This window comes from Gracilinanus agilis, chromosome 3, assembly GCF_016433145.1.
Source record: "Gracilinanus agilis isolate LMUSP501 chromosome 3, AgileGrace, whole genome shotgun sequence".
In the NCBI taxonomy this organism is placed as follows: domain Eukaryota; kingdom Metazoa; phylum Chordata; class Mammalia; order Didelphimorphia; family Didelphidae; genus Gracilinanus; species Gracilinanus agilis.
The window spans coordinates 179990993-180015462 of record NC_058132.1 but is presented as its reverse complement, the minus strand read 5'-3'; the positions used below and the strand labels follow the sequence as shown (position 1 = coordinate 180015462).

General features: G+C 34.5%; 1 protein-coding gene across 1 annotated transcript in view; it reads right to left on the bottom strand.

Annotated features, from left to right (window-relative positions):
• Positions 1–24470, bottom strand: part of ARHGAP42 (Rho GTPase activating protein 42) — a 408927-nt gene that overhangs the window by 110689 nt on the left and 273768 nt on the right. The window contains exons 5-6 of the mRNA XM_044668392.1: positions 17679–17780; positions 7369–7479 (exon numbers count right to left, since the gene is read on the bottom strand). Of these exons, the coding sequence (XP_044524327.1) occupies positions 7369–7479; positions 17679–17780 (213 nt within the window). The remainder of the gene's footprint in view (positions 1–7368; positions 7480–17678; positions 17781–24470) is intronic.

Below are 24470 nucleotides of genomic sequence, written 5' to 3'. Positions count from 1 at the left end.
TCGGGGACTTAAACAAAAGTACTGGATGGAGAGGTGATTGGAGGAGAAAACCAGAGAAACACAGGAAAAAACGCGCAGAAGAGGTTGGCTTAGAGAAATCCCAACTCCAGACCACAGACAGCTTGGGTTCCTCATACCTAGATAGGGAATGCTGGGCTTCAAGAGTAAAGAAAACCAGATCAAACACAGAGGAAAGCTCAGGGGGACCCCACTGCTGGAGAACTCAGTTCAGTGAAAACCTCCTTCTTATCCCCCCAAGTACTTTTTAGTTTTTTGTTTATTTTTCCCTCCTCTTGAGGTTTTAGCCTCAGGGCAGATTAAGTAGTAAAATTAATCCAATAAATACAGGGTTAATCCCAACAATTGGACAGACAAGAAGTCTTCAGAGGCCAGAGAAAGTAACTACAAACCTCCATTGCCAGCTGAGGGAAGATCGCCAAAGATCATTAAATACATCTGCTCAAACTAGCAGATCAAGGAAAGAAAAAAATATGAGTAAGCAACAGAAAAAGAGAAAAGAAATGACAATTGACAGCTTCTTTCAAGGAAGGGAATAGAGAGCAAATGAAATAGAAATAGAAGAAGAGGAAGTTGTTCCAGTGAACTGGACACAGGCTTTGGAAGATATCAAAATTCAATTAACTCAAGAACTTCAGGAACTGAAAAAGCAATCAAGAAAGGCAAGAGAGGCTGAAGACAATTTGAAAAAGGAAATACATAAACTAAAAGAAGAAAATAAAGTCTTAAAAGCCAGAATTGGCCAGCTTGAAAACAAAGCAAAGAAGGCAAAAGATGATCTACAAAGAAAATCAGACCAGAAGGAGAAGGATAACCAAAAATCCAGGGATGAATTTCAGTCCTTAAAAAACAGAACTCAATAACTAGAAGCAAATGACTTCACCAGGCAGCAAGAATATATTAAACAAAATAAAAAAATGAAAAATTTGAGGAGAATATGAAATACCTCATTGATTCAACCAAAGATCTGGAGAACAGAGCTAGGAGAGAAAACTTAGGAATTATTGGTTTACCAGAACAGCATGATAAAAGAAAATGTTTAGATAGTATCTTACAAGAAATTATCAGAGAAAATTGCCCTGTTCTCGAACAAGAGGGAAAAGTAGAAATTGAAAGAATCCACAGATCAACTCCTACGTTTAATCCACAACTGACAACTTCCAGGAACATTTTAGCCAAATTCAAAAACTACCAGAACAAGGAAAAAATATTACAAGCTGCAAAAAAGAAGTCATTCAGAAATCAGGGAACCAGTTAGGATGACACAGGATCTAGCTACATGTACACTGAAGGACAAGAAGGCATGGAACACAATATTCCGGAAAGCAAGAGAACTGGGTCTAAAACCAAGAATCAACTATCCAGCAAAACTGACTATATTATTGCAAGGTAAAGTATGGTCATTCAATAAAATCGAGGACTTCCAAATATTCATGAAGAAAAAACCAGACTTAAACAGAGTTTGCTGCCCAAACCCAGAACTCAAGAGAATCAACATAAGGTAATTAACAGAATGGGGGGAGAAAAAAAAATTATTTTCTTTAAGGGATACAACAAGTTCAATCAATTTGTATGCCAAGAAGAAAAGAAGGTATTTGCAAATATTAAAAATTATTATTACCAGCAGAAAAAATAGAAGAAGCTTACATAGAGGGAACAGAAACAAACTGTATAGGATGAAATGTCAAGCTATACATACATACATACATACATATATGTGTGTGTGTGTTTGTGTGTGTATGAATATATACAAAACTGGGGGGATGGGAAGAAGGTAATAAGAAAAATAAAAAAACAAACAAAAAGGAATAAATTTATATTCCATAAAGAAGCTCATGGGACCAACAGGTGAAAAGAATACACTATGAGGGTAAAGAGGTTAGAGAGAGGAAATATTCAATACTTAAGTGCTTTGAAATCAACTTAGAGAAGAACAATCAGATCCATAGGGGCAGAAAATTGATTCATGCCCTATAGAGAAGTAGAAGGGTAACAAACAGACTGGTGGGGAGGGAAGCAATATTAGGAAGGGAGAGGGATTGGGGGGGAGCAGTGTAGCTTTAAGGAACAATAAGAGGGGAATAAGAAAGGAGGGGGGGAGAAAGGGAAGTACAATAAGGGAGGGGATTATAGGATCTGATTAAAAACAAAACACTCATATAGAAGGAAACAGTGAAAGAAGAAAGGACAGGACTAGGAGAGAGAATCAAAATGTCTGGGAATGCACAGTTGATAATTATAACTCTGAAATTGAATGGGATGAACACGCCCATAAAACGGAAGCAATAGCAGAGTGGATTAGAAACCAAAACCCAACCATATGTTGTCTACAAGAAACACACATGAGATAGACAGACAGACATAGAGTGAAAATGAGAGGATGGAGCAAAATCTATTGGGCTTCAAATGAGAAAAAGAAGGCAGGGGTGGCTATCATGATCTCTGACAGAGCCAAAGTAAAATTAGATAAGGTTAAAAGAGACAGGGAAGGTTACTACATCCTAATAAAAGGCAGTATAAAGAATGAAGAAATATCAGTACTCAATATGTATGCACCAAACGGAATAGCTTCCAAATTTCTAAAGGAGAAGCTAGTGGAGCTCAAGGAGGAAATAGATAGCAAAACCATACTAGTGGGGAACCTCAACCTTCCCCTATCAGATCTAAATAAATCAAATGAAAAATTAAATAAGAAAGAGATGAGAGGTGAATGAAAGTCTAGAAAAATTAGAGTTAATAGATATATGGAGAAAAATATATAGGAACAAAAAGGAATACACCTTTTCAGCAGCACATGGAACATTCACAAAGATAGACCAAGTAGTAGGGCACAGAAACATGGCAAACAAATGCAAAAAAGCAGAAGTAATGAATGTGACCTTCTCAGATCATAATGAAATAAAAAGAGTTATTAGTAAGAATAAATGGCGAGGCAAACCAAAAACTAATTGGAAATTAAATAATATGATTCTCCAAAATAATTAAATGAAAGGACAAATCACAGAAACAATAATTTCATTGAAGACAATGACAATGATGAGACATCTTACCCAAACCTATGGGATGCAGCCAAAGCAGTTCTAAGGTGAAAATTTATATCACTGAGTGCATATATTAACAAATTAGGGAGGGCAGAGGTTAATGAATTGGGCATGCAACTTAAAAAACTAGAAAATGAACAAATTAAAAATCCTCAGATGAAAACTAAATTAGAAATACTAAAAATCAAAGGAGAAATTAATAAAATTGAAAGTAAAAGAACTATTGAATTAATAAATAAGACCAGAAGCTGGTATTTTGAAAAAACAGATAAAATAGACAAAGTATTGGTTAATCTAATTAAAAAAAGGAAAGAAGAAAACCAAATTAATAGTATCAAAGATGAAAAAGGAGACCTCACCTCTAATGAAGAGGAAGTTAAGGCAATCATTAAAAACTATTTTGCCCAATTATATAGCAATAAATTTAGCAATCTAGGTGATATGGATGAATATTTGCAAAAATATAAATTGCCTAGATTAACAGCAGAAGAAAAAGAATACTTAAATAATCCAATATCAGAAAAAGAAATTGAACAAGCCATCAAAGAACTCCCTAGGAAAAAATCTCCAGGGCCTGATGGATTCACAAGTGAATTCTATCAAACATTCAAAGAACAATTAATCCCAATACTATACAAATTATTTGATATAATAAGCAAAGAAGGAGAACTACCAAATTCCTTTTATGACACAAATATGGTACTGAATTCAAAGCCAGGTAGATGAAAACCAGAGAAAGAAAACTACAGACCAATCTCCTTTATCAACATAGATGCAAAAATCTTAAATAGAATACTAGTGAAAAGGCTCCAGCAAGTGGTTACGAGGGTTATTCATCATGATCAGGTGGGATTTATAGCAGGAATGCAAGAATGGTTCAACATTAGGAAAATCATCCACATAATTGACCATATCAACAAACAAAACAATAAAAACCACATGATTATCTCAATAGATGCTGAAAAAGCCTTTGACAAAATACAACACCGATTCCTACTGGAAACACTAAAATGTATAGGAATAGAAGGTCCTTTCCTAAAAATAATAAACAGAATATATCTTAACACATCAACAAGCATCATATGCCAATCAACTAAAAAGCTAGTAGAAATAATCAACAACTTTAGCAACATTGCAGGATACAAAATAAATGCACATAGAACATCAGCATTTCTATATATTTCCAGCACATCACAGCAGCAAGAGGTAGAAAGAGAAACATTTAAAAGCACCCTAGACAATATAAAATACTTAGGAATATATCTACCAAAATAAACACAGGAATTATACAAACATAACTACAAAACACTTTCCAAACAATTAGAATTAGATCTAAACAATTGGAAAACCATAGACTGCTCATGTGTAGTAGGAACTAATGTAATAAAAATGACTATTCTACCCAAATTAATTTACTTATTTAATGCCATGCCTATCACACTACTAAAAAACTTTTTTACTGAATTAGAAAAAACTATAACAAAGTTTATTTGGAAAAACAATAGATCAAGAATATAAAGGGAAATAATAAAAAAAACGTGAATGAAGATGGCCTAGAAATATCAGATATTAAGCTATATTATAAGGCAGTGGTCATCAAAACAGTATGGTACTGGCTAAGAGACAGAAGGGAGGATCAGTGGAATAGACTTGGGATAAGTGGCATCAGCAAAACAGGGTATGATAAACCCAAAGGGCCCAACTTTGGGGTGAAAAAATCCACTATTTAACAAAAATTGCTGGGGAAATTGGAAAACAATATAGGAGAGATTAAGTTTAGATCAACATCTCACACCCCACACCAAGATAAATTCAGAATGCGTGAAATACTTGAATATAAAGAATAGGAATTGTGGATTGATATAACCATTCTGGAGGGCAATTTGGAACTATGTGCAAAAGACTTTAAATGAATGCCTGTCCTTTGAACAAGCCATACCAAGGAGATAATAAGAAAAAAATTGGTACAAAAATATTTATTGCCGTGCTCTTTGTGGTAGCAAAAAATTGGACAATGAGGGTGTGTCGATCGATAGGAAAATGACTCAATAAATTATGGTATATTTTGGTGATGGAATATTATTTATGCTGAAAGGAATAAAGAACTGGATGAATTCCATGTGAACTGGAATGACCTCCAGGAATTAACTGATGCAGAGTGAAAGGAGAAGAACCAGGAGAATTATAAAAAGAGACTGATAAATTATGGCACAATTGAATGTAATAGAAGAAGAATTTCTACTAGAAGCAATGCAATGATCCAGGACAATTCAGAGGAACTTGTGAGAAAAGAATGCTGTCTACATCCAGAGAAAGAACTGAGGAAACAGAAATGCATTAGAAAAATATGTGATTGTTCACATAATGTGATAGGGATATGACTGGGGTTTTGATGTTAAAGGATTGTGCTACTGCAGGTATGAATAATACATAAATAGGTTTTGAACAAAGATACATGTATAACGCAGTGTAACTCCTTATCAGATTCAGGAAGTGGGAAGAAAGAGCAGTGTTGGGTGGGGAGGGTGGAGGGTGGAGATCATGAATCATGTAACATGGAAAAAATATTCTAAATTTTAAAAAGGGGGGGGAAGATCATATTTGCTTTCTTCTCCCCATTGACATACCATAATGTTGATCTATAATTTGGAATCAACAACAAAAAACCCCAGATCTTTTATCAAATTCTTGTCTAACTATTGCCAGTAAGAAAGAAAAGAAGTAAACTTTCCCAATACACTTAATTTCCTTAACTTAATTTTGTTTCTTTGCTGTGATGATTTTTCTTTATATAAAGATTATTTTATTCTCACTACTGAATTTTAATTGCTTTGGGGCTATCCTCTCCTTCCTACTGGTAATTATATTGTTTTCAATCACCATCTCCAGAGAATGGTTGCATTAGGGACAAAGTATAAAACTTAAATATGTAAAAGTTACATTTAAAAATGTTATATTTTTATAAAATTACATCTATAAATTTTATATATAATTATATATTTTATCACATCAAATTTATTATATATAGTTCCTTGTAAGTCACTCCTAAAAATGTGGTACAAGAAAAATACTGATTTAAATGGCCACAATTAAAAATTGTGAATTACACCTAAGAGCCAATACACAGAAGTTAAGGGTTTAAAAAAAAAAAAAGAATTGTGAATTACCTTGCATTTTCTTTATTTATTGCTATTCTTGTCTCTTGAAATTTGAGGCAAAATCACCCCCACTTCTCCATCTCCCTCTTCCATCTTTCTCTCTTTTCCTCTCCCCTAGTATTCTAGTAACTATACTTCAGAATGTTGAAAGGCACAGTAGGAGCAATGTTACAAAAGTATATTCTCTACTCTAACACAGTAGGATGGTGAATATGGAGGAATATGACAAGCAATAAGGTAAATAAGTAGAAATGACCACCTGTTCTCCTTGTACATTAGAAACCCTTTACATTGCATTTACTTAGAAATTGAATTACTTTAGAATTTTTTAGAGATTCTTGATACTCAAAAGCAGGCAGGGAGGAGGCACAGGTAGATGAGAATTCCAGAAATGTAATAAGAAAGGCCTGCATTTAAATCTGTCCTCAGACACTTACAAGCTATGTTACCCTGGGCTAGTCATTTAACCCTGTTTGCCTCAGTTTTCTCTTCTGTAAAATGAAATTGGAAGGGGGAAACTACTCCAGAATCTTTGCCAAGAAAAACCCAAATGGCATCACAAAGGTTGCACACGACTAAAAACAACATTACAAAACATTCATGAATGCATGTTCTCTGTAATTATGTAACACAAGTTACATCCTTTTTGTGTATGTGTATAAAGACACGTATATAGACATAAATATGCATATCTGTGTGTCTGTACATACATACACATACACACACTTCACATAAGCAACTGGCTTTTACTCTAAGCATTTAAAACTCCATCTGTAAAAATTGCAGTAGATAACAATTATTTAATTCAATTCACAGGCTCATAGGTCTAAAGTTAGAAGGGACATTGAATCATCTAGTTCAATCCTGTCAATTTACAGATAATTAAAGAGAAACCTGAGAGTTTAAATGACTTGCTCTTGGCTACATAGGTAGTAAGTGACAGAGCCTGGTTCCATTCATTTCAATTAAACAACTACTCGTGTGGTGGCTACTAAATGTAAGGCAATGGACTAAGTACCAGGAATATAAAAAAATAAAAACTACAAAGTATCTACCCTCAAGGAATTTTTATTTAAAAAGATTCTGGGAAAAATATAACTTTCAACTTAAATACATATTCGATAATAAAGAAGAAAGTCTGGAACTCTTACTGGTTCAACAAATTCAAATTTCTTCTTTTCTTGAACTTCTTGTATCTTAAAGACATATTCAAGTGATGCCTCATAGAAATTTTGATGTTCTCGGTCTATTTGTGTATCTGCCTATGGAAGAAAACAGAAACAAAGACATGAATAAAATGAATCACTAATGGTCGTATTTTTTAAGGATGCAAGAAATAGGAAACTATCCAATAATCGAGAATTAATTACATACCAATAAAGTATTAAAAACACTGTGATAATTATTGGGGAGAATACAGAGAATAAGAAAAAAAAAGTATGTCTGTGATCTAGCCAATATGGTCTTCTTTCTGCTCCTCATAGATGCTCTTTCTTCTATATCTGTACGTTTGAATTGACCTGCTTCCCAGGCCTGGAATGTTCTCCCTCCTCACATCTACCTAAAATAATCTCTCCTCTTGTCTATCTGTCTCTATTCTATCTGTCTGTTTCTCTTTCTCTTCCTCTTTCTCTTTTCCTTCAAGACATAGTGAACCCATCACTTTGTACATTCTATTTATTTAATTTAAATTTATTTATTTGTTACACTAAAATATCCAATTAACTCTCTCCCCATTAGAGAAGGTATCATTTGATAAAACTACACACACATGGGGCAGCTGGGTAGCTCAGTGGAGTGAGAGCCAGGCCTAGAGACAGGAGGTCCTAGGTTCAAAGCTGGCCTCAGCCACTTCCCAGCTGTGTGACCCTGGGCAAGTCACTTGACCCCCATTGTCCACCCTTACCAATCTTCCACCTATGAGACAATACACCGAAGTATAAGGGTTTAAAAAAAAAACACAAACAAAAAAAAAAAAACTACACACACACACACACACACACAAGCAAAACTATGCCTTGCTTATCTCTCTCTTAGTTCTTTAGAAGTGAACATAGAAATGTCATTCTTCAAATGCTATTTCTGTTACTATATATAATATTATCTTGCTTCTTCTCATTTCACTCTTCATAATTTCATGGAGCCATTCTTGACCTCTCTAACTGCTAGTGCCCTTCCTCCCTATATGGTATTTTTCTACTTTGTATTTATTGTCTTTATTTTACTCTGTATGTTCTGCTCATATGTGTACTCCTATCCTTTAATATTGGGGATTATTATATTTTTGGTATCAATATCCACAGTGTCCTTCATCCATTGCCTTAAATACAGAAGAAACTTAATAAAAATTTACTGATTGCCTCTTTCTGTGAGAGAAGCTGAAGTGTCTATAAAGCTCAGCATCTGGTAGGAGAAGAATTGCATATGCAGAAACAACTGGATGGAAGCTGAAATTGTAATAAATAAAAAAAGGGAGAATTTGTTTTCAGAGCTTATTTCCAATTTGGTAAAAAGTAAGATCTACCTTGAATGCTTCTGGATTCTGAATGAATTATGTTCCCAAATTGCAACACATTTTACTGCTGGAATAAAGTAGGGCTTTCTTATATAGTCAGAGTGGCTAAGAAAGTATTCTTCAGATAACCACTTTCTATTTTTTATTTATTAGTTTAAACTTTATCTCTTCCTGCTACCCTCAAACTGGTTACCCTTAGATGTCCTTCTGGGAACTGGGAACTATATTTGGTTTAGTAGAGAAATATCACATTCAATCTCTTTAACAACGATTTTAACACAGGTTACAAGGAACTGGAATTAAAGGAAGTGAATAAAAACCACCATCTCCCACTGAAGAATAAGCATTAAGCAACAGTAACTCATAAAGCAAAAACTGAGGGTCACTTTCATGGGACGCTTTTATAACAAAGTAAAGTAATATTAGGTAGAAAGTTTTAAGCTTCAAAATAATAATTTACTATACTTAAAAAGCATCTTAATTAAAAACTATAGCTTTGACTATATAGAATCCACTAAGGATTTAAAAAAAAAAAAAGACCCTTCCCTTCTAACTTAGAATCAATATTAAATTTTACTTTTAAGGCAGAACAGTGGTAAGGGTTCGGCAACTGGGGTTAAATGGCTTGCTCAGGGTCACACATACAGTGTACAAGGTCAGATTTGAACCTAGGACCTCCTATCTCCAAGGCTGGTTCTCTATCCACTGAACCAAGTAGCTGCTTCCAAGAAGGGTGTTTCAAAAATGGATTTTTTTCTCTTATACTATGCATTGCCAAACATATAAACAATTTAGAGAATAAGAGGGAAAATAAATCAGTACTTTGACCACTCTCATCCTTCCATTTGCCTCCCCAAAATGGTTTATGGGCTATATTCCATGGAGGAAGAACAAACGCAATACAATAAAACAAATAAATATTTTTCCTATTCAGAATAATTTTTGATCACCTTAGCAGAGCAGCCATTTGTAAGAATGAACTATAAAAATATAAAGTGGAAACAGGTGATATGTGAATAGTTGAAACTATATTGGAATCATTCCCCTTGTTTAAGCTATTTTCAATGCTTTATTCCATAATATTTGTCTTTATTCAGACGACGCCACTGTCATTCTTACTAACCACATGTGAGCAAATTATTTTGTGTTTTTAGAAACATCTTGTACTAATTCTTTGAGCTCGAATGGGCATTATTTGCAAATCACTTGAGTAACTCATTTCCCACTCAGGAGAGACAGAGAGTTTTTGGATAACTGAAAACAGTAGTGAATCTTGTCTTGCTTCCAGTTACAGAAGCTTTCATCACCTCTAGTCTAGAGCACTGAAATCTGATATATTATATACTCCTTTGAAAGGTCATCCAAGAAGCTACAGTACTTATGGATAGCTCAATTTCTCTTTGGCAGAGGATTAAGGCTGGAATTCACTTTGAATCCCCTTAGAACTAAACATACAGTTATGTACTACATCAGCACATATGTGCTCATACATTAATCTGATTCTTTAATTTAAAAAAAAAAAAAAGACAAATTCATGTCAAGGGGTAGTGGTTCAGTGAAAAAGAGAACCAGTCCTACAGATGGGAGGTTCTGAGTTCAGATTTGACCTCAGATATTTCCTAGTGTTGTGAGGAAGAAACATCCCTGGTGCCCCATCTCTTTTACACTAGCTATGTAGCCCTTTTTCAAGCCACTTATCCCCAACTGCCTAGTTCTTATAACTTTTCTGCATGGGAACCAGTACTAAGTATTGATTCTAAGATGGAAAGAATAGATTTTTTAAATAAATAAATTCATATCACCATCCAACAAGAATATAAGGACCTTGAAGGCAATAATAAATGTTTCTAGATAATACTAATAACTGACACATATATTGCAATAAAGTTTACTAAATATATTGGATACATTATGTTATTTGGACTTCAGAACAACAATATGGAGTAAGTAAAAAGGGTCTTATGTCCATTTTATAAATAAAGAAAATGAGATTCAAAAACATTAATTTCTACCCAGTCACAAAGCTAATATATAGTCCTAGTGCCCAGGGAATAATAGGTATATTGTAACAAAAATATCAACTCATATTTATAAAATAAGATTAAAATTTTTAAAATATCTTTTTGCTGGTGTCTCCTGTTTCTTATCTCATCATAGTTATCCCCAGTATTAACTCCTTACCCCTTCCAGAGTCATCCCTTGCAACAATTATTTTTTTTTGAAGAGGGAAAAAAAATCAGTGCAATCATTAATACATTGAAAATGTGAGGGGGCAGCTGGGTAGCTCAGTGGACTGAGAGCCAGGCCTAGAAATGGGAGGTCCTAGGTTCAAATCTGACCTCAGACACTTCCCAGCTGTGTGACCCTGGGCAAGTCACTTGAGCCCCATTGTCTACCCTTACTACTCTTCTGCCTTGCAGCCAATACACAGTATTGACTCCAAGATGGAAGGTAACGGTTTAAAAAAATCATTGAAAATGTGAGAAAATATGTGCAATCTATTGTTTAGACCTTCCATCTCCAAAAAGGGGTGTGTGAGGGTGTCTTTTTATTTCTTTAAGTTATCCTTTATCCTTAAAATTTTGTTACCCTGATGTTATCCATTTTTATTTTTTTAATTGCTTTCCTCTCAATAAATGTGAAATAAGTAGTACCCATGTTTCACAAATGAGGAACTGATCTCTTAGAAAGTTTGTCATATGATCAAGCAACCCAGCAACAATGTAAGAATTCAAACTCGTGTCTCAACTGACATGTTCTAACAGTCAAAATCTTGAAATATTTAATAAAAGCTTTTTATTGATGTTTGACAAAATTACTAAATGTAAGATTTATTTATGATAATACATTCTCAATGTAGCCTAAAGGTATGGTGTTTTTTTTTAAACTGTCTAATTCAAAGTCCAAGAACCTTCTATGGGTCTCAACTCAGTAGAATGGAAGCACCAGTTATAAGGTACAAAGACTTGGGAATCAGTAAGAAATGTTTAACAGTCTCCTAAAGTCCATTGCAGGCAAATACATTGTGTCTTGATGTTCAGTATGCAAACACTTCTCAAAAACAACGAATGGTTTTGAATCTTATTTTCTTTATTTATAAAATGGACATAAGACCCTTTTTACTTACCCCACATTGTTGTTCTGAAGTCCAAATAACATAATGTATCCAATATATTTTGTAAACTTTATTGCAATATATGTCAGTTATTAGTATTATCTAGAAACATCTAGTTTCAGACCAGCAACCAATACTTGTCTTTTCCTCAATTCTGTTTTTGTTCTCTATTATCACCTTCTTCCTTTTATCTTAGGTTCTTTTCTCAGGTTCTTTTCAAAAAGGAAGACAAGATTTCAACCTTCTCCTTCTCTCCTTCCATCCCTAAATAAATATATGACATCTTTTGAGGTTAAGAATTTTTACTAAAAGAAAACAAGATAAAAAATAGGAAAATTAGCTATTGTTTCTTCATTTTCAAAGAGGACCAAGAAATGTCCTGACTTGTGCATGAATTAGATCTATAAGTGACAGAGTTGAAAAAAGTCATTAGCCTCTTTCCCTCTTCTAGAGTCATGAACATCCAATGTTGAGACAAGTCAGGATGTCTGGTGATGGCCCAGGAAAAGTCTTCACATGCTTGAGGTAGACACCCTGCTAACTCACTGATTGGTTTGAGGCTTATAGGTTATCCTCAACTTAGTTTAACCCATCTGCTGAGGCACTTTTACTAGGGTGTAAAAAGCTACATACATTCTGCATGTGATAGCTTTTTGAAGCCACAAGTGATAGTCAGTGAACACCAAAGGTGGAGGAGTAGCCCTGAAGAGGGTTCAGCAAGCCCTCATATAAGAAGTGCTGATCCTCCCTAAACACTCCATACACCCCAGGCAAATTGGTAGAGTGCTTAGAAAATTAACTCTAGACTTTGTTGAAAATGAATTGAGCCAAACCTTCTCTTAACTTCCCTCCTTTTATTCCTTCTTAGTTCTTAGCACTAATGCTCCCAAATTGTCTCACCCTTATTCTATAAGAAATAATAATTTCAAATACATTTCAGGGGGAAAAAGTTTTATCATCACTTCAGTATGTCCCTTTTTTTACAGAGGAAAAAAATATTTCAGCAATTTTCCTGATAGAAAGATAATTTGAAGGATATAAACACAAGTTTTCTATTTGCAAAAGAATACCATTTAGTTAGGGATAATAATGATACTATGTTTTACATCTGATTTGGAAGCCTTTTGGCTGGTTTTTTTTGTTGTTGTTGTTGGTTTTTTTTTTTTACCCCTAATCTCCAATCTGGGTTCCCCAGCAACATCTGCCTTCTTGTTTATGTTCCCAAGGCTGCTAAGTGCTACTTGAGAAAGTCGTAAATTGTTGAAGGGATTCATCTTATATAACATAAACGGCAACCCAGGAGTCCTTCTAGTCATTCCCTATAAACTCTTTATTGTATTCCCCAAAGTAATCATTTCAAATTTTTCCTATCTTCTTTAAACTCCTAACACCTTTCAACAGATGAACTCAGCTTCTAATTTTAGTGAGTTTGAGGCTATTTGGCATGAATATTTTCAACTCTCCTTATTCATACCTTAAAAATTCTCTGTGTTCTTCACTAATTTGGGATTCGTAGGCCTAAATTCAAATCTCGGGTCTGCCACTTATTATATGTATGGCACTTTTAGCTGGTCACTTAACTTTTAGATTTCAGTTTAATAATCTTAAAAATGAGGGGGTTCAACTAGATCACTTCTCAAATGATCTTACAATTTCAGAGGAAGGTGTGGTCCTACTCCTTGTCAAAATTAATTCTACACCACCCATGACTTTTGTCACCCTCCTTTGACTCCCCAATCAGTTTTACAATCTCTTACATCCTCAATGTTTCCCTCTCTATCATCTTCCTCACTTCCTATAATTATATTCCCCTAACTAAAGAGAAAAATCACTTTCTTCAGTTAGAAAAATACAAGTACCACCTCATATTTCTCTTCTCTGCTAAAACTTTTACAAGGAAAGAAGACTCAGACATTCTGATTTGGGACTCAGCATTATCTCTTTAAAGAGATCTCCAGTGTCCTACTATTCACTGAATCAAATACCCTTGCCGTATTTATTGCATCTAAAAGTATTGCCTATCTTCTCTTTGATATTTCTTTTCCTTATGTTCTCATACTACCTCCTATATCTCTTTTAAACAGATCCATTACCATATGCTTCATCTATAATGTCTACATAAGATATCTCCCAAATAGAGAGTGCCAAACATGCTTAAGAGTTAGTTACTGGATGTCCTTCCATATGTTTTGCCAATTTTTCATATTTAACATGTTGAAAATTATTTCATTCACTCCACCCCACCCACAAAACCACATCTTCCTTGCGATTTCCTTTTTGGTCTATTGTTGGTATCATTATTTTTAATCATACTCATATTCCATTAGTTCTGAATAAAAACTATTCATTCTTTTCTTAAAAAAAAATCTTGAACCCGACCTTTCCTATCAATATATATAGCAAGGTTACCTCAGTAGCCTTGTAAAATGATCTACCTCAAATATTTTCTAACAAATCCATTTGGTTTATTAATAGTAGATGACTCTTGAATCATGTTGTTACCTAGCTCCTATATTTTCAAGGTCTCCTGAATGTTTATATGATAAACTCCTCTATGTTCTCTCTACTGACTCTTTTTAACGTCTTACAATCTGGCTTCCACTTCTTTTTTCGAATCTTTTAGTTGCCAAATTCAGTGCCTTTTTCTTAATCATAAGGCCCCTTGACTACTTTGCAAACTTTGACACTGTTGATCACTCTCTCTTCCTTAATACTCTGCTCTCTAGCCTTTTGGAACATCACTCTTTATGGTTATCAGTTTCCATGAATTTCATTACCATCTCTATGCTGTGATTCTCAAATCTATCTATTCTGCCCCAGATTTTCTGCTGAACTCCAGTCTTGCATCTCCAACTGCCTTTTAGGGATCTTGAACTGTAAGGCTACTTTAAACTCAATTGGTCCAAAGCCAAAATCATTATCTTTCCCCCTAAACTCTTCTCCCCTCCCTATTACTGTGGAGGGCAACACCATTTGCCTAGCCCATCAGCCTCCCAACTTAAGAATCATCCAGGATTACTCCCTATCTCTAAGCTACTGTCAAAACCTTTACAACATCTCTTGAATATACAGGCTTCTCTCTTTGGTAACTACTACCACTTTAGGGAGCAGGCCTTCATCATCTCATACCTAGATAACTGCAATATCCTATTGATGAGCCTGTCTGCCTCAGGTCTCTCCTCATTCCAATCCCTCCTCCATTCAGCCAATAAAATGACTTCCCTAAAATACAACTCTAATTATGTGACACCTCACCGCCCCCCAATAAACTCCAGTGCCTTCCTATTGTCTCCAGAAACAATTACAAAATGATGGTTGGTATTCAAAGCCTTTTATAATATTTCCCCCTCCTACTTTTCTAATATTCTGAAAGACTGGAGACCTTGGTTCTCAATAGGTACTCTTTGATCCTGTAATAGTAGACTGCTGGCTGCCAAATAAACAAGACATTCCATCTCTTGGCCCCAGGCATTTTCTCTGACTGTCCCACATGCCTGGTACACTTTCCCGCTTCCACTCCATTTACTGAACTCCTTGACTTCTTATATCCCAACCAAAATGTCACTTTCTACAGTAAGGCTTCTCCAACACCTCTCCACTCTAGTGCCCTTCCCCCTTTTAGTTATTTTATATTTATTCTGTATGTAGCTTACTTTGCATATATTTGTTTGCATGTTGTCTCCTCCATTAGATTGCAAGTTCCATGAGGGCAGGAACTGTCTTTAACTTTTTGTATCCTTAATGCTAAGGCATAGTGCCTAGCATAGAGTAAGTGCTATATAAAATTTAACTATTTATTTATTCCTTTTATATCCCTGATGTTTAGCATAGTGCAATACAGGGCACATAGCAATCATTTAATAAATGTTTATCAACTAATGATTTGTTGACTTAATTCAATATGACTTTAATCTACCATTATATTTAAATCACTTCTTCACACAAATTTTTCAAGTGCCAAAGTTAGTCAGCTCAGTGTCCCGCAAACATGCCTTATGCTTTAAAGCATGCAAAGTTTTGCTAATACTAGGCAGTTAGGTATGCATAAATAACATTTCATAGTTATTTGAATAGAGAAGGTTGGTGAAGCTTTAGGAACAAGCTCCATGTCCAGTATTCAATTCACTCTTATAATTTAATTGTTAAGTATACTCTAGTCCAACTGAAAGTTGCTTTAAAATAATTATTATCATTAAGAGAATCGAATTAATTTTTTACATTTATTTTTTTAGTTACATGGAAAAAAATTTTGACAATTATTTTCTGATATCTTGAGTTTCAAATTCTCTTTCTTTCCCTGCCCTCTCTTGAAGGTGGCAAATAGTCTGATATAGTTTTATTTATTTATATTGTTTGTTAATTTATATATATATTATTATATATTTATCTATATGTTATATAGCTATTACAGTACTTTCATGCAGTACATATTTCTATATTGTTCATGTTGTGATAGAAGATGAATATCACATATACAATGAAAACCTCATTAAGGAAATAAAGTAAAAGATATGATGCTTTCATCTGCAATCATACTCCAACAATTCCTTCTTTGGCTGTGGATAGCATTTTCATCATGAGTCCCTTGTACTTATTGTGGAAACTTGCTTTTCTGAAAATGGTTTAATCCTTCACAGATGATGATCATATAATATTTCTATTACTGTATACACTGTTCTCCAGGTTCTACTCTCTTCACTTTACATCCATTCATATAAGTCTTTTCAGGTTTTTCTGAACTTGTCCTCTTCATCATTTCTTATGGTAAAATAGTATTTCATTACAACCATATACCACAATTTGTTCATCCATTTCCCAAATGACAGACAACCCCATAGTTTCCCGTTTTTGCCACTACAGAAAGAGTTGATGAAAATATTTTGGTGCAGGTGGGTCCTTCTCCTTTATCTCTGACCTCTTTTGGTAGTATTTCTGGGTCAAAGAGATGAAATAGATAATACTCAACAATTAAATTATAAGAGTGAATTGAATACTGGACATGGAGCTAGGAAGACTCAGTTTCAAATCTTACTTCAGACAATAACTAGTATATAACAAAATTGTTTACTCACTCAAATTCCTAATTTTTGGAATAGATATAAGAAGACCTGTGATTTCTACTTCCTAAGACTGTATACCTAACTTTAAAATATCATGTAAAAGTTAATTGTTGGAGTTTCCAAGCTAATCCATTTTTTTTGCTTTACTAGGTACTTTTTCCATGTTTCCAGATATGAATGGAAAATGAAGAGAAGGCAGGGAAAAAACATCAAAGGTAGAAGTACTCAGTTTTAGAAATTTACTCATTAAGTGGTAGGATCCTGGCTTTCATCACCAAGAAGGCAATGGAAAATGATCTTCAAATATTATCATTATGAAAGAGGCAAGAATGAGCAAGAGAAGAGGGAAAAAAGCTGAAAGACAAAAGGCTATAGAAATTAGTAATGAGCATCTCAGGTAGACAGAAGGAACTTAGGTCCAAGATTAGATACGTCACAAAGATGTACTTCAAACTATATCAAGATATCTTGATTTTTTAATTCTACTTTGGACATACACAATCACTTATTTTGCAATGTAGAGGTAAATACATGTTTGGATAGAGACTGTACAAACTATATTAACTTGTCACTTGAATTATATCCTAACAAAAGGTTACATGAATGTCCTATTAGTGAATTTTTTCCTACTGTGAAAATATTGACCACTCTAAAACTTATAAATAAACAATGGAAAAGCCAGTAGAGATAAGTAGTCTAGGTAGTAAGAATAGAAAGAATTGGTTCAATTTGTTTCAGAGACTTTTCTTTGAACAAATTGTCGAAGCTTACCTCTTGCAAATGAGACTCCTTCTTCTTTGCTGATAAATTTAAGTGCTTGTCAAGAATAGAATAGTACTTCTCACTCTCTTTGTCAAACTTCTTCTTTCCATCCTAAGGGGGGAAAATAAGGATATAAATTCAGGGAAAAGAGATCCAAAATTAATAATTAAGAAAAGCTTGATCATCTACTCTATGAGGGGAGGACTATTTTAAAAAATTCTTCAATATGATCATATTGATTATTTAAAAGAAAAGGCTTAATCCATGGCAAGGATATAGGATTTCCTTTATAAGAATTATGCATGAAATTAGTTTGGTAAATATTTCTTTTTAGATAATTAATTTTTAGTACTCCTTTGATATCTCACAGTAGAGAGAAAGTAAACATGGATTCATGAAGACTGGCTGGGACAGTGGAGGACAAGTTCTGGCAGATCTAACCATGCTAGAGAAACTCTAAACATGGCCCTGACAACAGATTGTGTTTGCTTGCTGAAGAACAACTAAGCCAAGTATGAAGAGGCTTAGCACCAGCAGTCTAGTCACATACTGATTCATTCTTTGGCCACGGCAACTTATGAAACAAAGAATTAAAAAATACAGCAGTTTTTCTCAAATAGTGGATTTTTGTCCCCAAAGTTGGGCTCTTTGGGTTTATCATACACAGTTTTGCTGATGTCACTTATCCCAAGTCTATTCCACTGATTTTTCTGTCTCTTAGCCAGCACAATATTGTTTTGATGACAGCTGCTTTATAATATAGCTTAATATCTGGTACTGCTAAGCCACCTTCCTTCACGGTTTTTTCATTATTTCCCTTGATATTCTTGATCTTTTGTTCTTCCAAATAAACTTTGCTATATTTTTTTTCTAAAGCAGTAAAAAAAAAATTTTGGTAGTTTGATAGGTATGGCACCAAATAAGTAAATTAATTTCGGTAAAATGGTCATTTTTATTATGTTAGCTAGTCCTACCCATGAGCACTCAATGTTTTTCCAGTTGTTTAGATCTAGTTTTAATTGTTTGGAAAGTATTTTGTAGTTATGTTTGTATAATTACTATGTTTGTTTTAGTAGATAGATTCCTAAGTATTTTATACTGTCTAGGGTGATTTTAAATGGTGCTTCTCTTTCTACCTCTTGCTGCTGTGATGTGTTGGAAATATATAGAAATGCTGATAATCTATGTGCATTTATTTTGTATCCTGCAATGTTGCTAAAGTTGTTGATTATTTCTACTAGCTTTTTAGTTGATTCTCTAGGATTTTTTAAGTAGACCATCATATCATCTGCAAAGAGTGAATAGCTTAGTCTCCTCACTGCCTATTTTAACACCTTCAGTTTCTTTTTCGTCTCTTATTGCTACTGCTAGTGTTTCTAGTACACTGTTAAATAATAGAGGTGAAAATGGGCATCCTTGTTTCACACCTGATCTTATTGGAAAGGCTACTAATTTATCCCCATTGCATATTATGCTTGTTGATGGTTTAAGATACATTCTGTTTATTATTTTTAGGAAAGGACCTTATATTCCTATACTTTCTAGTGTTTTCAGTAGGAATGGGTGTTGTATTTTGTCAAAGGCTTTTTTAGCATCTATTGAGATAATCATGTGGTTTTTGTTGGTTTGCTTCTTGATATGGTCAATTATGTGGATGGTTTTCCTAATGTTGAACCATCCTTGCATTCCTGCTATAAATCCCACCTGATCATGATGAATAACCCTCGTAACCACTTGCTGGAGCCTTTTCACTAGTATTCTATTTAAGATTTTTGCATCTATGTTGATAAAGGAGATTGGTCTGTAGTTTTCTTTCTCTGGTTTTCATCTACCTGGCTTTGAATTCAGTACCATATTTGTGTCATAAAAGGAATTTGGTAGTTCTCCTTCTTTGCTTATTATATCAAATAATTTGTATAGTATTGGGATTAATTGTTCTTTGAATGTTTGATAGAATTCACTTGTGAATCAGGCCCTGGAGATTTTTTCCTAGGGAGTTCTTTGATGGCTTGTTCAATTTCTTTTTCTGATATTGGATTATTTAAGTATTCTTTTTCTTCTGCTGTTAATCTAGGCAATTTATATTTTTGTAAATATTCATCCATATCACCTAGATTGCTATATTTATTGCCATGTAATTGGGAAAATAGTTTTTAATGATTGCCTTAATTTCCTCTTCATTAGAGGTAAGGTTTCCCTTTTCATTTTTGATACTCTTAATTTGGTTTTCGTCTTTACTTTTTTTCATTAGATTTACCAGTACTTTGTCTATTTTATCTGATTTTCAAAATACCAGCTTCTAGTCTTATTTATTAATTCAATAGTTCTTTTACTTTCGATTTTATTAATTTCTCCTCTGATTTTTAATATTTCTAATTTAGTTTTCATCTGAGGATTTTTAATTGGTTCATTTTCTAGTTTTTTAAGTTGCATGCCCAATTCATTAACCTCTGCCCTCTCTAATTTGTTAATATATGCACTCAGTGATATAAATTTTCACCTTAGAACTGCTTTGGCTGCATCCCATAGGTTTGGGTAAGATGTCTCATCATTGTCATTGTCTTCAATGAAATTATTGTTTCTGTGATTTGTCCTTTCATTTAATTATTTTGGAGAATCATATTATTTAATTTCCAATTAGTTTTTGGTTTGCCTCGCCATTTATTCTTACTAATAACTCCTTTTATTGCATTATGATCTGAGAAGGTCACATTCATTACTTCTGCTTTTTTGCATTTGTTTGCCATGTTTCTGTGCCCTATTACATGATCTATCTTTGTGAATGTTCCATGTGCTGCTGAAAAGGTGTATTCCTTTTTGTTCCTATATATTTTTCTCCATATATCTATTAACTCTAATTTTTCTAGACTTTCATTCACCTCTCATCTCTTTCTTATTTAATTTTTCATTTGATTTATCTAGATCTGATAGGGGAAGGTTGAGGTTCCCCACTAGTATGGTTTTGCTATATATTTCCTCCTTGAGCTCCACTAGCTTCTCCTTTAGAAATTTGGAAGCTATTCCGTTTGGTGCATACATATTGAGTACTGATATTTCTTCATTCTTTATACTGCCTTTTATTAGGATGTAGTAACCTTCCCTGTCGCTTTTAACCTTATCTAATTTTACTTTGGCTCTGTCAGAGATCATGATAGCCACCCCTGCCTTCTTTTTCTCATTTGAAGCCCAATAGATTTTGCTCCATCCTCTCATTTTCACTCTATGTCTGTCTGTCTATCTCATGTGTGTTTCTTGTAGACAACATATGGTTGGGTTTTGGTTTCTAATCCACTCTGCTATTGCTTCCGTTTTATGGTCAAGTTCATCCCATTTACATTCAGAGTTATAATTATCAACTGTACATTCCCAGACATTTTGATTCTCTCTCCTAGTCCTGTCCTTTCTTCTTTCACTGTTTCCTTCTATATGAGTGTTTTGTTTTTAATCAGTTCCTATAATCCCCTCCCTTGTTGTACTTCCCTTTCTCCCCACTCCCTTCTTATTCCCCTCTTATTGTTCTTTAAAGCCATGAGGACCTCCCCCCCCCAATCCCTCTCCCTCCCTAGTACTGCTTCCCTCCCCACCAGTCTGTTTGTTACCCTTCTACTTCCCTATAGGGCATGAATCAATTTTCTGCCCCTATGGATCTGATTGTTCTTCTCTAAGTTGATTTCAAAGCACTTAAGTATTGAATATTTCCTCTCTCTAACCTCTTTACCCCTACTGTGTATTGTTATTTTTCCCTGTTGATCCCAAGCAATTCTTTATGGAATATAAATTAATTCCTTTTTGTTTGTTTTCCTATTTTTCTTATTATCTTCTTCCACCCCAGTTTTGTATATATTATACCTACATACAAACATAGATATACACATAAACACATACATACATATATATTTACATATCTCTTGACATTTCATCCTATACAGTTTGTCCCTCTTCCCTCTATGTAAACTTCTTCTAATTACCCTGTTGGTAATAATAATTTTTAATATTTGCAAATACCTTCTTTTCTTCTTGGGATATAAATTGATTGAACTTGTTGTGTCCCTTAAAGAAAAGAATTTTTTTTCTCCTCCCCCATTCTCTTAATTACCTCATGTTGATTCTTTTGAGTTCTGGGTTTGGGCAGCAAACTCTCTGTTTAAGTCTGGTTTTTTTCTTGATGATTGTTTGGAAGTCCTCAATTTTATTGAATGACCATAGTTTACCCTGAAATAATATAGTTAGTCTTGCTGGATAGTTGATTCTTGGTTGTAGACCCAGTTCTCTTGCTTTCCGGAATATTGTGTTCTATGCCTTCCAGTCCTTCAATGTAGATACAGCCAGATCCTATGTTATCCTAAGTGTGGTTCCCTGATATCTGAATGACTTCTTTTTAGCGGCATGTAATATTTTTTCCTTGGTCTGGTAATTTTTGAATTTGGCTATAGTATTCTTGGAAGTTATCAGTTGTGGATTAAATGTAGGAGGTGATCTGGGGATCTTGTTCATTTCTACTTTTCACTCTTGTTCAAGAATTTCATGGGCAATTTTCTCTGATAATTTCTTGTAAGATGCTATCTAAACTTTTTCTTTTATCATGATGTTCTGGTAAACCAATAATTCTTAAGTTGTCTCTCCTAGCTCTGTTCTCCAGATCTTTGGTTGAATCAATGAGGTGTTTCATATTCTCCTCAAATTTTAATTTTTTTTTAAATTTTGTTTAATATATTCGTGCTGCCTGGTGAAGTCATTTGCTTCTAGTTGTTGGGTTGTGTTTTTTAAAGACTGAATTTCATCCCTGGCTTTTTGGTCATCCTTCTCTTTCTGATCTAATTTTCTTTGTAGATCATCTTTTGCCTTCTTTGCTTCATTTTCAAGATGGCCAATTCTGGCTTTTAAGACTTTATTTTTTTTGTTTTAGTTCATGTATTTCCTTTTTCAAATTGTCTTCAGCCTCTCTTGATTGCTTTTTGAGTTCCTGAAGTTCTTGAGTTAATTGAGTTTTAAATTCTAGAGTTAATTGAATTTTGAGATCTTCCAAAGCCCGTGTCCAGTTCGCAGGAACTACTTTCTCTTCTTCTATTTCTGTTTCATTTGCTCTCTTTTCACTTCCTTGAAAGAAGCTGTCAATTGTCATTTCTTTTCTCTTTTTCTGTTGCTTACTCATGTTTTTTCCCTTCCCTGTTCTGCTAGTTTGACCAGATGTATTTAATGATCTTTGATGAAAGATCCAAGCTGGTAGTAGAGGTTTGTAGTTACTTTCTCTGCCCTCTGAACACTTCTTGTCTGTTCAATTATTGGGATTAATCCTCTATTGATTGGATTAATCTTACTGCTTTATCTGCCCTGAGGGAAGGAAAAACAAACAAACAGAAAAATAACAACAACAAAAAAAGTGGGGTGACAAGAAGGAGCGATTTCTCTGAACTGAGCTCTTCAGCAGTGGGGTCCCCCTGCGCTGTGTGCTGTGTTTGATCTGTTTTTCTTTCCCCTTGAAGCTCTGCGTTCTCTATCTCGGTATGAGGAAACCAAGTCGTCTGCGGTCTGGGGTTTGGCTCTCTCTAAGCCACCCTCTTCTCGGCGTTTTTGCTGTGTTTCTCTGGTTTTCTCCTCCAGTCACCTCTACAGTGCCTGTGTTTGACTCCCTGAGTCCGATGCCAGCAAAGCCCTCTCTCCCGACCGGTGAGCCCACCAGCCCTGAGATTTCCCAGACCGCTGGAGACTCTGCACAGCATGTGAGGGAAGCATCCTGGGATCCTGGGATTCCCCTTCTACGCTCTCAGACCCGACAGTTCAAGAATTGAAGCCTTTTTCTTGGCGTACCTCTTTAGTTATGTTGCAGTAGGGTTCCCCTGCTCTGTCCCATTATTAGATTTGGTACTCTTTCTTCTTGAAGCTCATTATTTTCTATCTCAGTGTGTAAGGGTGCGGAGGTTTTAAGATTCGCTGTCTACACGGCCATCATCCCGGAACTCCCCTTGACATTTGTTTTTTATTTTTGTGGTGGTTCTTCATTCCATTTACATTATTGTTGTAGAATTTGATTATACTGTCTTTCTGGCTCTGAGCAAGTCATTAACCTCTCAGTGAAGCAGGTGACTGCCAGAGACTATAAACTTAAAATGGTTGCTTGTCTGCATTGGCAGAGAGAGTTTCCCACAAAATATTTTCTACACCAATGAGACGGAAATTTCCCAGCCCATGTTACTTCAACTGTACTACAGTCTCTACTTAGATTGATGCTGCCACCTGTAACCTTGGGCTTGGATTGGTGAGCATTCAATTTATATTGTCTAGGCTTAGGACCAATATTTCATTAAAAAAATTTCTGTATACTGCCACCTCATCACAAATACCCTCTTTGCCTCCACCACATTCAGTTTTTCTTTAGCTCTGAAAACAGTATTGAAATCAACATTACTCTTTCTGAAAAGTACGCATCAATCACTGGCCCTATGACTTCAATTGGAATTGCAGGCAAAGTTTCTTAAAGAAGATAAGACTTAGATAATTATGTGATGTGAAGACAAACTAAAGGGAAATGGCCAAATAGGGAAGAACATCTCCACATCAAATCTTCAGATAAGGGTTTGATATACAAGATATAGTGATAGCTATATCTTGTATATCAAACCCTAACAGATACATAAACATGTATATACATAAATGCATATACACATGAGCAAAGGCAATTCTCCAATAATTAATGGATATGAACAAATCATACTTTAGTGAAAAATTTAAAACTATTAACAACCATATGAAAGATCCTTCCAAATGACTAATAAGAGAAATGGAATTCAAAATAACTCTGAG